Source organism: Cornus florida, unplaced genomic scaffold (assembly GCF_030987335.1).
Source record: "Cornus florida cultivar Cherokee Brave unplaced genomic scaffold, ASM3098733v1 CherokeeBrave_3.0.0_Hap2_Chr02, whole genome shotgun sequence".
Taxonomy (NCBI): Eukaryota; Viridiplantae; Streptophyta; class Magnoliopsida; order Cornales; family Cornaceae; genus Cornus; species Cornus florida.
In genome coordinates, this window is record NW_026775572.1 from 48,448,366 (window position 1) to 48,461,959 (window position 13,594).

At 35.1% G+C, this 13,594-nt stretch overlaps 1 protein-coding gene across 3 annotated transcripts; it reads left to right on the forward strand.

The window, feature by feature from the left end:
• Nucleotides 1-1,922: 1,922 nt before the first annotated feature.
• LOC132294928 (uncharacterized) lies at nucleotides 1,923-9,917 on the forward strand. Of its 3 annotated transcripts, none has more exons than XM_059792959.1 (8): nucleotides 1,923-2,253; nucleotides 2,330-2,534; nucleotides 2,737-2,867; nucleotides 3,202-3,236; nucleotides 3,322-3,896; nucleotides 5,542-5,622; nucleotides 8,422-8,484; nucleotides 9,507-9,917. In XM_059792959.1, the coding sequence occupies exons 2-8, from the start codon at nucleotides 2,481-2,483 to the stop codon at nucleotides 9,564-9,566; spliced, it is 999 nt and encodes a 332-aa protein (XP_059648942.1). In that variant the 5' UTR covers nucleotides 1,923-2,253; nucleotides 2,330-2,480; the 3' UTR covers nucleotides 9,567-9,917. The 3 variants fall into 3 exon arrangements, with proteins under 3 accessions (XP_059648942.1, XP_059648940.1, XP_059648941.1); XM_059792957.1 differs by having other exon boundaries at nucleotides 2,354-2,534; XM_059792958.1 differs by having other exon boundaries at nucleotides 2,384-2,534.
• Nucleotides 9,918-13,594: the final 3,677 nt, after the last annotated feature.

Sequence of the window (13,594 nt, forward strand, 5' to 3'; positions counted from 1 at the left end):
TGTTACCTTCTATTCAGGTTGAGATCCCTTGCATAGTCCAGTGAGTCCTGTAGTGTAGATATATAAATATATACGAACTATATATATATTGTTAAGTTGGTTAGAATGTATATGCGTATCGAGTCTCCGCTTGGATTGTAGTAGGATAAAACTTGTTCATAGGCCTGACCCACTTCTATTTTTCAGGTACACATCAGTTCCAGACTTAGACCTGATCGTGCTGAGCAGAGATTACTACTCACTTTCCGATGACGTAGGACCTCTCTCCATGGATTAATTTTAGATGTCTTGTAGTTTTATTTCAGTTTGGATTTTTGTATTAGGGGTCTAATGGATGGATTCCCGAGTTGTTTAGCTATTGGAGGTTTTGGATTTAAGTATTTAATGTTAAAGGATTTTATTTTTAGAATTCTTCCAGCTTTTGTTTATTTCTTATTTCATTTTGTATTCCGTGTTCGTTTTAAATATTAATTGTTTGATATTCCCTCGGGTTTGGGCTTGGGTCTGATCAACCCGTGTCTCGGATTCGAGGGGTATCACAATTGATGTACTTAGCACACACGAGACCGGATCTGGCTTATGCATTGAGCATTGTTAGGCAGTTTATGCATGATCCTGGAGAGCAACATATGAATGCAGTTATGCGAATTTTGAGGTATTTGAAATTTGCTCTTGGAAAAGGAATGTTGTTCACTTAAAATGTTGGTTATCAAAACATAGCTGCATATACTGATACTGACTGGGCTGGAGCTATAAATGATAGGCGATCTACTTCTGGTTACTTCACCTTTGTAGGAGGTAATCTTGTTAAATGGAAAAGCAAGAAACAAAATGTTGTTGCTCGCTCGAGTGCAGAAGCTGAATTCAGAGGTATGACGCTTGCACTTTATGAAACATTGTGGTTAAGACTTCTATTGCGGGATTTGGGTTATCTACCTGGGCAACCTATTCGACTATATTGTGACAATAAAGCAGCATGTGATATTGCCTATAATCCAGTTCAACATAAACGTACGAAGCATGTTGAAATAGATAGATTCTTCATTAAGGAGAAGTTGGATGGGAAAATTGTGGAGTTGCCTAAGATTTGATCTGAGGATCAACTAGTTGACATTCTCACCAAAGCAGTCTCAAATCAAGTGTTTTAAAATTTTTTAGACAAGTTGGGTATGTGTGACATCTATGCACTAACTTGAAGGGGAGTGTTGAGATTTTATCTCTTATAGTACCGTTGTAGGATTGAATTATTTACTCCTTGATTTAAGGTTAATTGGTAGGTAATTAGTTACATATTTTAGCTAATCTTATTATATAAATTGAATGTAATATTCATTGATGAATATCGAATAGAGTTTTTAATTCTCATATTCTTTCTCTGAATTTCAAGAGGTACTCACACACACATGTCTCTTTTGAGACTTGAACTCCTAGCCTCCTTTTGAGGGTAATGGGCTGATACTGCTGAGCCACTGACGCATTGGTAAATAAAGCAATTCAAATATAATTTTCGTTTAATAATCGTGTCAGAAATCCTCACATGACTCATTTATTAAACAAGTTACATAAATAACATGTTTAATCCGTTTAATTTAAAAACGAGTCAGGTAACTCATTTATTAATTTAAATATAAAAATTAAAAATACAATGAAACAATTGAGATAATTCAAAACAAAATTCATAAAAATGAGAATAATTTGAATAATATAATTAAAAAAATGTCAAATACAATATTCATATTGAGATTATATGAAAATAATAGAAATTAATCTAATAGGATTAATTAAACAGGTTTAGTTCGGATTAAAATAGTTGAACTTCAAAACATTAATTAAACAAGTTAGTACGAATATGACATGAATATGATTAAGGTGGTGCTAAACCCGCTAATTTTGTATATGTGATGGATCGTGTTAAACACGCTCGAACCGTTTGTGTTTGGTTCATTTGGCAGCCCTAAATCTCGGCTATGTCCGTGTCCGTGCTTTTCTGTTACCCTCTTTTCATTCATTCCCTTCTATTCCTCTCTCCTCACTTATTTACGAAACAAATATGAGATAAAACTCAACTCGATTTCTTCGTTCTTTCAATTTTATTGTTCCCAACAGTATTCGATTCCTCTTCGATATCAGAAAAAAATTATCAATGTTCTGTAATCCCTAATAGGATGATAAATTCAAACAATTGATTCGATCTCGTGATGAATTCAATCAATCCCTACGACTTCGATCTCTCAATGCTATCATCACCTAATGGTTAGTACTTCTTGAACTTCTGCGTTTTCGTTTTGTTAATCTCTAACCCAAAACCCTAGCGGCAATTTTCCTTCAGAATGAATGTTGTTTGTTTCTACAGTGTGCTTAGTTTTTTCTCTGGTCGATTCAGAGTCGGTGATGTACGTTGTAGTGTCGCTTGGTCACATTTGAGGGTTCGAACGTTTGATTAATCGTCCAAGGTTTTGAAGCTTCTGGTATATCTTCACATGGCAGAGACTTCGAGGTCTCGAGTCACAATCACTTTGGGACGTAGTGGGCAGGTACGTTATCTATTTCATCCTCTCTGTCTTCATCGCAAATTAGGGTTTCGTTTATTTTCTGGGTTTTACATATGCTAATTTATCAGAGAAAATTTTGTGTACCCAAATTGCTAGTTGTGTTATTTAACTGTTTTGGTTCTATGGATTGCACTAGAGGGCTATTATAGGATGACTATTGATTCACTTATCTATTGATATACAGGTGGTAAAGAGGGCAGGACCTGCAGTAGATGGTACGTTTTCTGATTCTCACCCAGCAGCTGGAAGTAAGAGGTCGGTTAGAGATAGACTAGGAGGAAGTGATGTGGATGGAGCCCAATTCAACAGCAAAAGGTGTGTTTCGTCTTCCCTTTATATTATTGTTTTGTGAGCTAGCTTTGAATTTTGGTGATGGTCCTTCTGAGGTTGGCTTTACTTTTTATGTATAAATGTATATTCACAGATGGGTTTAGAAGAATATGCTTGTTTGGGTGGGTATACTGACATTCAGACATGCTTAAGATTGTTTGGCTTTTAAAACAAAATTGAAATGTTCTACTTATATGAGTGGTAATCTAAACTAGAAAATGCCAGTGGGCTTGTGTTGTGAAAAATAAGTGTTTACAGTTGGAAGATTTCTCTAATTTTAATTTTATTTTTTTTATGGTTGCAAATTTTCTTTTTGCAGACAAAGAGGAGATGGTGTTGCTAATTCTGTTGGTGGTAATAGCCTTACTTGTGGCTTTATATTATTGCATTTCTGTTTGAATTGATTTCTGAATTTCTAATGTGGGTGCCTTTGATATAGTTAAAGATATGCGCCTTGGTAAAGGTGACCTCCGGTTCAAACTTATGCGAAAAAATGTGCTTAGGCAAGTTCAAAGCGATGGCAAGCAGAATGGAGTGGACCTTCGTGACACGCTGTCTAGGGAAATTCGATCTTCAACTTCTAATCCAAATATGCGGCAGCGCATGCCCGAACCAACCAGGCAGCACATTTCTGAGCCAAAGGATGTCAGCATATTTAGTCGAATTCCTTCCACGAGAAGTGCAGATGCATTGCCCCAAATAGATTCCTTGAGAAATTCGTATTCTCCATGGACTTTGGATCGTTTAAGGCGAAGATCACCGGATGAAACTTTTCAAACATCTAGGGGTCGTTCACCTCGAAGGAATGAGGAAGAACTACCAAAGAGGCCATTAATGAGAACATATGATGATGTCAGGACAGTTCCATACATTAGCAAAGATATTCTTGAGCCTTCAAGACCCATGGGCTCTTCACCTTTTGTGACAAAATCAACAGTATCTTCTGGACCTGTGAAGGCTGTGGCACCCCCGCCTCCTCCATCGAGCAGCATTGTTCAGAGAAGTTCATACACAGTACAAACTACTAGCCTCCTTCCCCCTCCCTTGAAATTTAATATTGTAGCTTCATGTCACTTAGATATTTAATCTATATGATAGCCTTTGATATATTTTCATTAGTCGTGTTCATTGCTTTAATCCATAACATTTTGCTTTTTCTTTAAACGTCAGGGAAAAATCTAATACTAGTTATTGGATTGCTTAACCATGTAGATTTAGCTGTATTTAATGTATATTAAGGTGATAAAAGACTTAGAAAGGGACTAGACAAAACTTTGAAGCTGTTCTCATAGAGAATAAAATTTGCTGTAGATCTGTGGTTAAATTTCTGCATTTAACATACTTCCCTTTTGACGTGATAAATGTTGAGTTGATTTCCAGTATACAAGTTAGTTTGAGTATGTAACTTGGCTGGTTACTTTGCCCAAACAACATCAAGTTTTTGTGTTGGCAATAATCTTCCTGCATTGAAGTGCGACTGCTAAGGGACATAATTAGAAATTTTTCAATAATTGTATATTTTTGGAGTGTGCATGAATTTCTTACTCTGTATTAAGTTCCTAAGGGTTCTAGAATGCATTCATTCAATAAGCTTGTTTTTAAGGTGACAGTTGTTGGTAACTTGGTATATAGTCGGGTTACCCTTGCTTACGTGTGTGTACGTTGGAAATTGGAGTTGCCTAGTTGGTATGAATCAGGTTGCTTTTGACATCAGGACACCTATCGCCACCTGAAAAATTGAAAAACTGAGCTGTTTGGGCAAGTTGATGGGCCAGGTCATTTTTTTCTTTCTAGATCTACATTATTTTGGATGATAGGTTTTTGTGCATGGCACTATGATTTACATTATTCTTCGTTATTCGAAGATTATAGAAACTTATAAAAGTAATTTGAATAAAAGGGCAGAACGAGAATGTTCATATTAGGTGGGGGTTGGGGGGGGTGGGGGTGGTGGGGGAGGGGGTGGGGGTGTTGTTAAAATGAAGGATGCAAAGAAATTTAGGTTATGCTTGAGGAGCCATTCTAATAGAATAAATAATTTAGGGGTTTACTTTAATAATTTTTGTAAAGGGTTCCTTATAGACTTCATCATACGTCATTGGGTGTTCAAAAGACTAATTTGACTTTTGAGATATTTTTATTTTAAAAAGCATATATGGAGGCAGTGCCCTCCCTGGGCTTATATGTGTATATGGTTCCATCACGATTGTATTCACCTGTTTCTTAAATTATAATATGTTTTTTATTTGACCTATTTTAGCCCCCGCTTAGTACATTTCTGCAACATGGCAACATGTGATATGATTTAGGATAGGTTCTGTTAAGTTTGACTTAGTATGATGCTCTCTATACATATATAAGCAATCTATATGACAAATTCGCATGTTTCACCATTTCCTTTTCTGATTTTCTCGGATTTGGCTTGTTATAAAGCACAACCATCTTTTCTTGCCTTCTCTTTTCTTAGATGCTTTTGTTATTTACAGTGAAACAGAAATGCTGGTACTCCAACCATTTCAAAGTTTCTGATGAAATTTAACTCATTTTGTTACTTGGGGTGTTTTTCCTCCTGATTTTTTATCATCTCAGTTGTTCAATGTTGGGTTTTCACATGCTTTGCTGACTAAATTATTTTCTTGTTGGTTTTAATGTTATGTAGGGCGACGAACATCTTACTGTGGATGGATTGTTGCATTCGTTGGGTTTGGAAAAATATGCAATATATTTTAGGGCTGAGGAAGTATGTAAACTAAACTTCTCTCTGATGCTCTTTTAGTAGTTTGTAACCAGTATATTTAAATTTGCCAAAGATTCGAGATTTTGCATATTGTGCATTAGATATATCAAACTATTATCCAAACATATACACCTTATCATTCGTATGTCATTATGTGTATTGCATATCCCATATCCATGATTATGTGATCTGTATGATTTTTTTTTTTGTGTGTGTGTGTGTGTTTTTTTTTTTTGGGAGGGGATGGGGGGCAATACTTTGTGTATTATTGGCTCTTCTGTTTCTCTCTGTATTGCATATACCATTTCCAAGAACATCATTCATATTAAGAGGGGACTATTCTTAGTGTTATTGCTGCTCCTTTTTTTTTTTTTTTCCCCGAGTTGGTTGTAAGTTCCACCAAATGGGGAATACTTTAAGCATATTATTGGCTCTTCTGTTGCTCTCTCTCTCTCTCTCTCTTGTATTGCCCTTATCATATCCAAGGGCGTCACTCATTTTAATAGGGGCCTATTCTTAGTGTTATTGCTGCTCTTTGTTTAGTTGTGAGGCTTTTTTTTTTCCCCCTGTACTAGTTTGAAGTTTCACCAAATGGTTTCTGAAATGGAATTTTATCAACCCACTCATATACTTGTTCTTTCCTCCTTCAATTTCATCCTGGAAGTTTCTTTCTCTTTTAGAATTAAGTTCTGAGTTCCCCTATGACTTGCTTCCCAATCAGGGCTATTTTCTGGCTAGTTAATGAATTTTCCCAAGTTCTCTCTTGTCAAATAATACCTTATCCTTCAGAGCTGTCACCCTGGATGTATGGTTATTCTGGTTTGGGGACAAGTTTTAGTTGCAGAGTGATATTCTATTAAATTCTTTGACTACACTTTAATATTGAATTGTGGTATTACTTTCTTATTAAACTTACAATTTAACTTAATTTCTGTTTTTTTAAAGGTTTTGGTGGTTGTAATTAGTTTTGATAAATTCTTTGTACTTTTCTTTCTTTCTTTCCTTCTTTATTTATTCTTGTTTTTTTTTTTTTTTTTTTAAAAGGTAATTATGCATCAGTTAAATCCTAGATGTGTCAAGTGCAGGTTCCTTTTTTATTTTTTGGCTCATGTATAAATAGTTAAGGCTTGGTCTGGGTTTAAACTGCACCCTAACAGTTGCACGCATGTTGTACTTCCAATGTTATTTGGTGGACCAGATTGACAGTTACTAGTCGTGGTTAATGGTGGTCCTTTATGGTTCACAACTGCTTATGGGAACATCAATCTTCGACATATTTGTTATAATTTTACATGGGAAGTAGCCAATTCTGCATGTGTGATCAATAGAGTAAACATCAAAGCGCACCACAATTACTGCAAAAACTTGAGAATGTGGTTGGTTTTCTAACTGGTCAGGAGACGTAATAGTTCACTTCAAACAAGAGATGCTAATCATGCTAGTGTTACCCATTCAAGTGATTGTAGTAGATTGTGGCAGTAGAAATCTGGAATTTGTCTGATCAAAAATGATATTTGTCATGAAAAAAATATTTATTGACAAGAATTTTGAAGGTGTCACATATGCCATAGTCATATCCATCTCCTATTGGATGTGGATATAGTAGTCATGTTCATTATTTATAGGTAGCATTTGGAAAGGATCCATCAGCACATAAACATGTAGAGTTTTTTTGAAATTTGGAACCGTTTTATGGAAGCACATAAGAGACCTCTCAAGTGGTATAAGAGTAAACATTTCACCTTTCTTAAAATTTAGATGCTGTGTTGTCTTATGGAGCTTATGAGAGTACATCTTCAGCATTTTGGAAGTCAGTGTATAACGGTAGAAAGGCAGTGTGTTCTTGGTACTGTCTTCATATGTAGTACTCAAATCAGGATAACTTAGTTGATAGGCAAGTTTTTCATATTAATAGGTGAGTTTTACTTCTTATTTAAGCTTAGTGAAATATTATGTGTAGATTTCCAGTTTCTTGTAGGCAACATTCATGCATCGGTTCAGCTTACCTGTGCCTTATTCTTATGCTTCGTTCGGTAGGAAGGATAAAAATTGGAAGGGAGAGAAGAAGGGATGGATGAGAAATCCCTAGGGAAGAGATTTTGTCCTTCCTCTTTTGTTCGGTTGGATGGAATAGAAGAGAAGTTGAAAACTTACTATGTTCGTCAGGAGAGAACGGAAGAGAGTTTTAAATTGTTTTGACCACCATACCCCATTATTTTTGTAATTTATGACGTATAGTATTGTAATTTAAAACTTTTATAATAGCGTCACTTGTCTTCCCTCCTCTCTTCCATCCATATTTGGAAGGATGAAAATTTTTGGAGGAGGAAGGGATGACTCATACATCCTATTATCGTTTCTCTCTTTGTCTTCTCTCTACCGAACGAAGGAAGTGTGTTCCTTCCTATCTTCCCTTTACCTCTCATCCTTCCTTCCTACCAAATGAAACATTAGTCTACATCCTTTATAATTTGTCTGCAACACTGTTTTCTTCCATGTAGTTTACTAAGTAGTGTAAGCTGCAATGAGACCCAGGCATCATTTAATATGTGAACCATGTCATTTTATCAATCATTATTTTTTTTAAGCTAAATAATTGCTTGGTCAAAGAGGACATTTCATTTCTCTTCTCTTCTCTTCTCTTCTCTTCTTTTCTTTTCTTTTCTTTCTTTCTTTGTTTTTTTCCCCCTTCCCTTTTTCTGTTTTCCTTTAAGTTTGATGATTTCTTGTAATTTGCAGTCAACATTGAAATTATTATTTCTTATCAAGCCGATTTCTGATCCATTTGATCTATTTCTACAGATAGATATGCCTGCTTTGAGGCAGATGGGAGATCATGATCTCAAAGAATTGGGAGTACCAATGGTATTATTCTATGTTTAGCATCTGTTAATTTCCCACTGAATGTGATTAAAAAAAATCAGAGTTTGATGTTTATGTGCATTAGTGTTTATAGTTTTAAAGCAGAACCTTTACTCTTTGTGGCTCGTCTTTATGCTGTCATAGCTGTGACTTTGTTTGCAGGCAGTGTCTGTTTCTATCTGACATCTTTTAGATTCCAACATTTACTTTTCATTTCTGCCCATTTATTTGCTGTGCCATTAGTCTTGCCCCATAGTTGGAGTATGAGAAATTATTACATGGTCCTGCGCCAATCATCATTGACATGCAAGCAAATGTGTCAGAAATGTGCAAAGCTTTATTCAGCTTTGTGCTTACATGTCAAACGGTGATTGGCTGGGACCAATGGTACCGGGACCATATAATAATTTCTCGTTGAAGTATACAGTCACCTATTAATAGATTATATTGTTTTCACTGCACTAAGTATGTGATAGCCTGTGATGCTGACATGCACGACCATGTAATAATTTCTCGTTGAAGTATACAGTCACCTATTAATAGATTATATTGTTTTCACTGCACTAAGAATGTGATAGCCTGTGATGCTGACATGCACGTATAATGTATAATGGTGTGATGTAATGACTTACTATGCACTGAGAGAATTCAGGAGTTGTTAACTTTAGATCTAGTGGGAACCAGAAGCAGAGTACTAATCTGATTATGTTGATTTTGGAGATGGTCCCCGGTGATAGAAAACAACCTTGTTTGAGATGCAGTGGCCCAAGTCCTGGAATCAATTTACAAAATATGAGAGTCAATAGTAGGGGCTTGTCTTCTTCCATTATCTCCTTTCTGGTTTGGCATGTTCAAATGCTAAATGAAACAAATGCAATGATTTCAGATGGCAACTTCCTCTTGTGGGCTCCTGCCGGAACAATAGAGAACTAAAAATTGTTTTGTCTTACCAATGATTTTTCTGAACGACCAACAAGAAAATTCTTTTACTGGAACACAATTGAATTTTTTTCCCCCTTTTGCAGGGCCCTAGGAAAAAAATTCTTCTTGCTCTCCTGCCTCGTTCCAGGCGGCCTATGGGATAAAGCACCTTCAAAAGCAAGGTTATATGTGGAGCATTAGTGTTGTTTCTATGATGGGGAGGTCATATATATCACATCACTTGACCTCTGATTTCCTACTAGATTTGAGTTAGAAGGTAGCCATGAATCAGTTCAGTTTTAATTGTAGCAGTTAAAATTAGCTTATGGTAGTAAATTTTCAATTGTAGGATGTTCTGTTCTGTGCTAAATTTTGTCCGACTGCTGTTCATATTTCACTTTTGTTGGTTTTCCCCATTTGGAATATAATATGGAAATTGATCAGTGAAACGAAGCTACTCTATATGACCCCATGCTTATTTTGTTTAATTGCAACACCTTCCAAGCTTTTGATGATTTCTTTCATGGTTGGACATGTACTACCATATGCTTTGTCTTCTGGAATTAATTATCTTCAATTGCGTAGACTGCATTTTATCTTCTGGTCAGATGTGCTCGCAATATCAAGTCAGTGTATAAAGTCATGTGATTCGTAAACGGGTACTGTATCAGTTTTCTCTTCGCATTTGCTCTTCATTTAGAACCACCAGACTCTCACTCATTTGCTCTTCATTTAGAACCACCAGACTCTCACTCTCTCGCACTCATTCGCGCACGCACACATATTTACTGTTCTATTCTGAACCGCCCCACCCTTACTAAAAAAACTACCTAATCCACCATCGTCATTAGCCCCACAAGTGCACCGTCTCTTCTGGTCAATCCCCAAGTGTATTGCCTCTATCTCTTCTGGTCAATCCCCAAGTGTATTGCCTCAGATAGATTCCGATCAGGTAAGACCTCATGCCGTTAACGGTAACGGTGGCTATAGGCAACGATGGTTGATTGTGATAGAGAAAAGTAGGAGAAAAGACAACACCAGAAAGTTGGCATATATTGCAGTGTATAACAGTACCATCTTTTGGCACTGAAACTTTTCATTGTTATTGCTTTTGGGAGTTTATTCTATGTTTTGATCCGATATGTTTGTTTAGGCGGCGATATCCGAAGATCAGTTGGTGCCAAAAGGCAAATATGGAATCCAATTATGTAAAAGTAGCATCTGATTTCATATCTTACTTTTGACAGGCTCTTCAATAATTTGATCCTTTTTCACTCATTGTGTTTGAAGTTTAAAGCATGTTCTTTCTACAGTGCAGTATTGTGTGTCAATAAGAGAACTGTTGATGTTTTTGTAGAAGTTAACAGTGAAAACAACATTTTAAGTACAAAAAAATTTATTGTTTCGATTTTTTATCATTATTCACGAAACGTCTTGACATTGTGAAAAATAAAACATTTTTTGTACTAAAAATGTTGTTTTCGCTGTTATCTTCTGCAAAAACAAAAGCATAAAAAACAAACGGATATGAACTAGGCTTTACTACACATGATGGATAAATAGTTTTAGGCATGTTTGATGACAAAAAAAATAAGAAAACAGTTTCAAAGACTTTGATTTATGCAAAGCCTTTGATCGTCACTCAAGTTGGAGTTCTCTGAATTAGATCAAGCTTAGAAGTCAAAAAGTTATTTATTTGAGATGGAGACATTTGTTCCTTCCATATCAATAATGATAAAACATCCCAAGTATGTACATAGATTAGGAGCTAGAAGTGCTTTATATCAGATTTCGTTTTCGAGTAACCGGAAAGTAATTCCAACGTGAAAAGTGCTTAACCATCACGTTTTCACACATTTTTTTTGACTTTTCAAGGACGAAGCTGCGTGTATGCTCCTTAGCAAAAATACTCGTTAGAAAATACAATGAATTTATGGGATTATAATATATTATTCAGCATTGGAAAATAGCAACCATTTTTATGTTGAAATTGAAAAGTGAGAGTGAAATTCACGGCGTAATGTTTTTTTTTTATTATTATTAATTTTTTATTTTTAATCCTGATAAATAAGGCGGAGAGAAACTCGAATAGAGGCATATCAGCTCGTAATGTCTTCTTTTTATTGCATGTCAAGCGTTTTTTTTGTGAAATTCACCATTTAATGTTTTTTTTTATTATTACTTTTTTATTTTTAATTTTGGTAAACAAGGAGGAGAGGAACTCGAATACGAGCATATCCATTCGGGGAAAAGATAGGCTTGAGCCCTGACAAAAATAAAGACATGATACCTTTAAGCCCGTGCCGTTGATAAAGATGTTTATTATTTGAGCATTTATGGGGAATGTGAAAGCGGAAGTCATTTTAGAAAGGAAAATAAGCTGCGCCAGTCTTGGAATTCCTAGAGGCATTTTCTTGCATGGGTTTTGAGTGTGAAAAAGACATTTTGGGTGGGGTGTGAAAAGATATTGAAGCAAAGATTTTTTTTTATTATTATTTTTTTCAAACTCCAATATTAATCCGACTGTTCGCACATATTAAATGGTGTGTCTCGATTCTTTATTGAACGTGTTGTAATATTTTAAAAGTAATTAAATCTATTTTAAGCACATTAAATTTGTCTGTGGCGTAGGTAGATTATTTAATGCTTTGAAATTAAATTTAATTGTGTTGGGGCGTGTTTATAATATGGTGGAGTGTGTTACAAAATATTGAATAATATTTAGGTCTTCACTAACGAGGATGTACTTTTTTTAACTGTTAATATGAATTAATAATAAATATATACGTCCTATTTAATTATCATATCATATATTAAAAAAATATATGTATTTATTATTAATACAAGTCAACTGTAAAAACAATATAAATTCTTACTTCAAAAGACCTAACTATTGTTCGAAAATCTCGTCCCGACACTAATTGATGGCATGACAGTTCTTTGCCATTAAGGTTTGGGAAGAACATTTAGCCGACCGACGCTAATTGATACCATGACACTATGTGTGCCATTAAGATATGGGGAGAAAAACACCGAGAGGATTGAAGTCCGTCAAAAAGATGGGATGAGTGGTGTGACAATTTTACTTTAGGTGAAGCTTATCTAATGTGGACGCATAATGTGAAATTGATTGGACTATCAAAGTGAGATCTTTTCGCATGCCTTTGATGCTTTTTATTTTTATTTTACTTTTGCCTTATATTTCTTTTCTTGGAAAATGGCATTTTTTACCCTGCAAAGGCGACTCACTGGAGGATTTTTGTAAAAGTCAATTGGATCATGGCTCATCGTATAGTCTGATGTGCGACTCTTTTTTAAGTTCGATACGTATCGTCCGATATGTGATTCTTTTTTAAGTTCAATACGTATCGTCCGATATGCGACTCTTTTTTAAATTCGATACGTATCGGTTAATTTATACTGACTTTATCCGAATCCGTTATACCGCGACCGATACTGTGAACCATGAATTGGATAAATTCCACTAGTTTCTTCCGAGATTTATCAATATTTTACATAGACCCTATTTATATTTCATAATTTTACTCACCCCCTTATGGTGTGTTATTTATCATTTTGCCTATTACATGTTTTTTGTCATTTCAGACATTGAAATGGCAAAATTGACCTTTTGGTCACCGACAGGGGAGGTAAGTGGGATTACAAGGGAGGTAAGTGAAATTATGAAACGTAAAGAGATCTATGTGTAATATTAACAAACTTCAAGGAATAAGTGAAATTAATCCAAGACAATTTGGTAAGGATAGAAAAGGTAATTCATTTTGATCGACTTTGCAAGGGATCTTCATAAGAGAGATTTAATATACTTTCAAGCAATTTAAATAAATTTGATTACTAAAAGTCTAAAACCAAGGCATTTTAGTAAACATTTATTAAATTATTTTTTTATTATTTATGTAAAAAAAACATTTATATTGAAAATTCTTTTATAAAACAATTTGATTGACCATAAAGTTTTAAATTGATACTCAAGTGAAACAAGATCCAAACGCGCCTTAAGGCTCTGTTCGTTAGGAAAGAAATAAATTGGATGGAAGAGAGGAAGAAGGGAATGATGAGATTTTCCTAAGGAAGAGATTATGGACTTTCTTTGTTTTGTTCGGTTGGATGGAAGAGAAGAGAAGAACCTATCAAATTCATTTGTTCGTTGCGAGAAAAGGGAAGAGAGAAT

Coding starts and splice junctions, on each gene's coding strand:
- LOC132294928 (XM_059792959.1), top strand. CDS start 2,481: ATGGCAGAGACTTCGAGGTCTCGAGTCACAATCACTTTGGGACGTAGT. Junction 2,868..3,201: donor GCCCAATTCAACAGCAAAAG/GTGTGTTTCGTC, acceptor TTCTTTTTGCAG/ACAAAGAGGAGATGGTGTTG. Junction 5,623..8,421: donor TATATTTTAGGGCTGAGGAA/GTATGTAAACTA, acceptor CTATTTCTACAG/ATAGATATGCCTGCTTTGAG.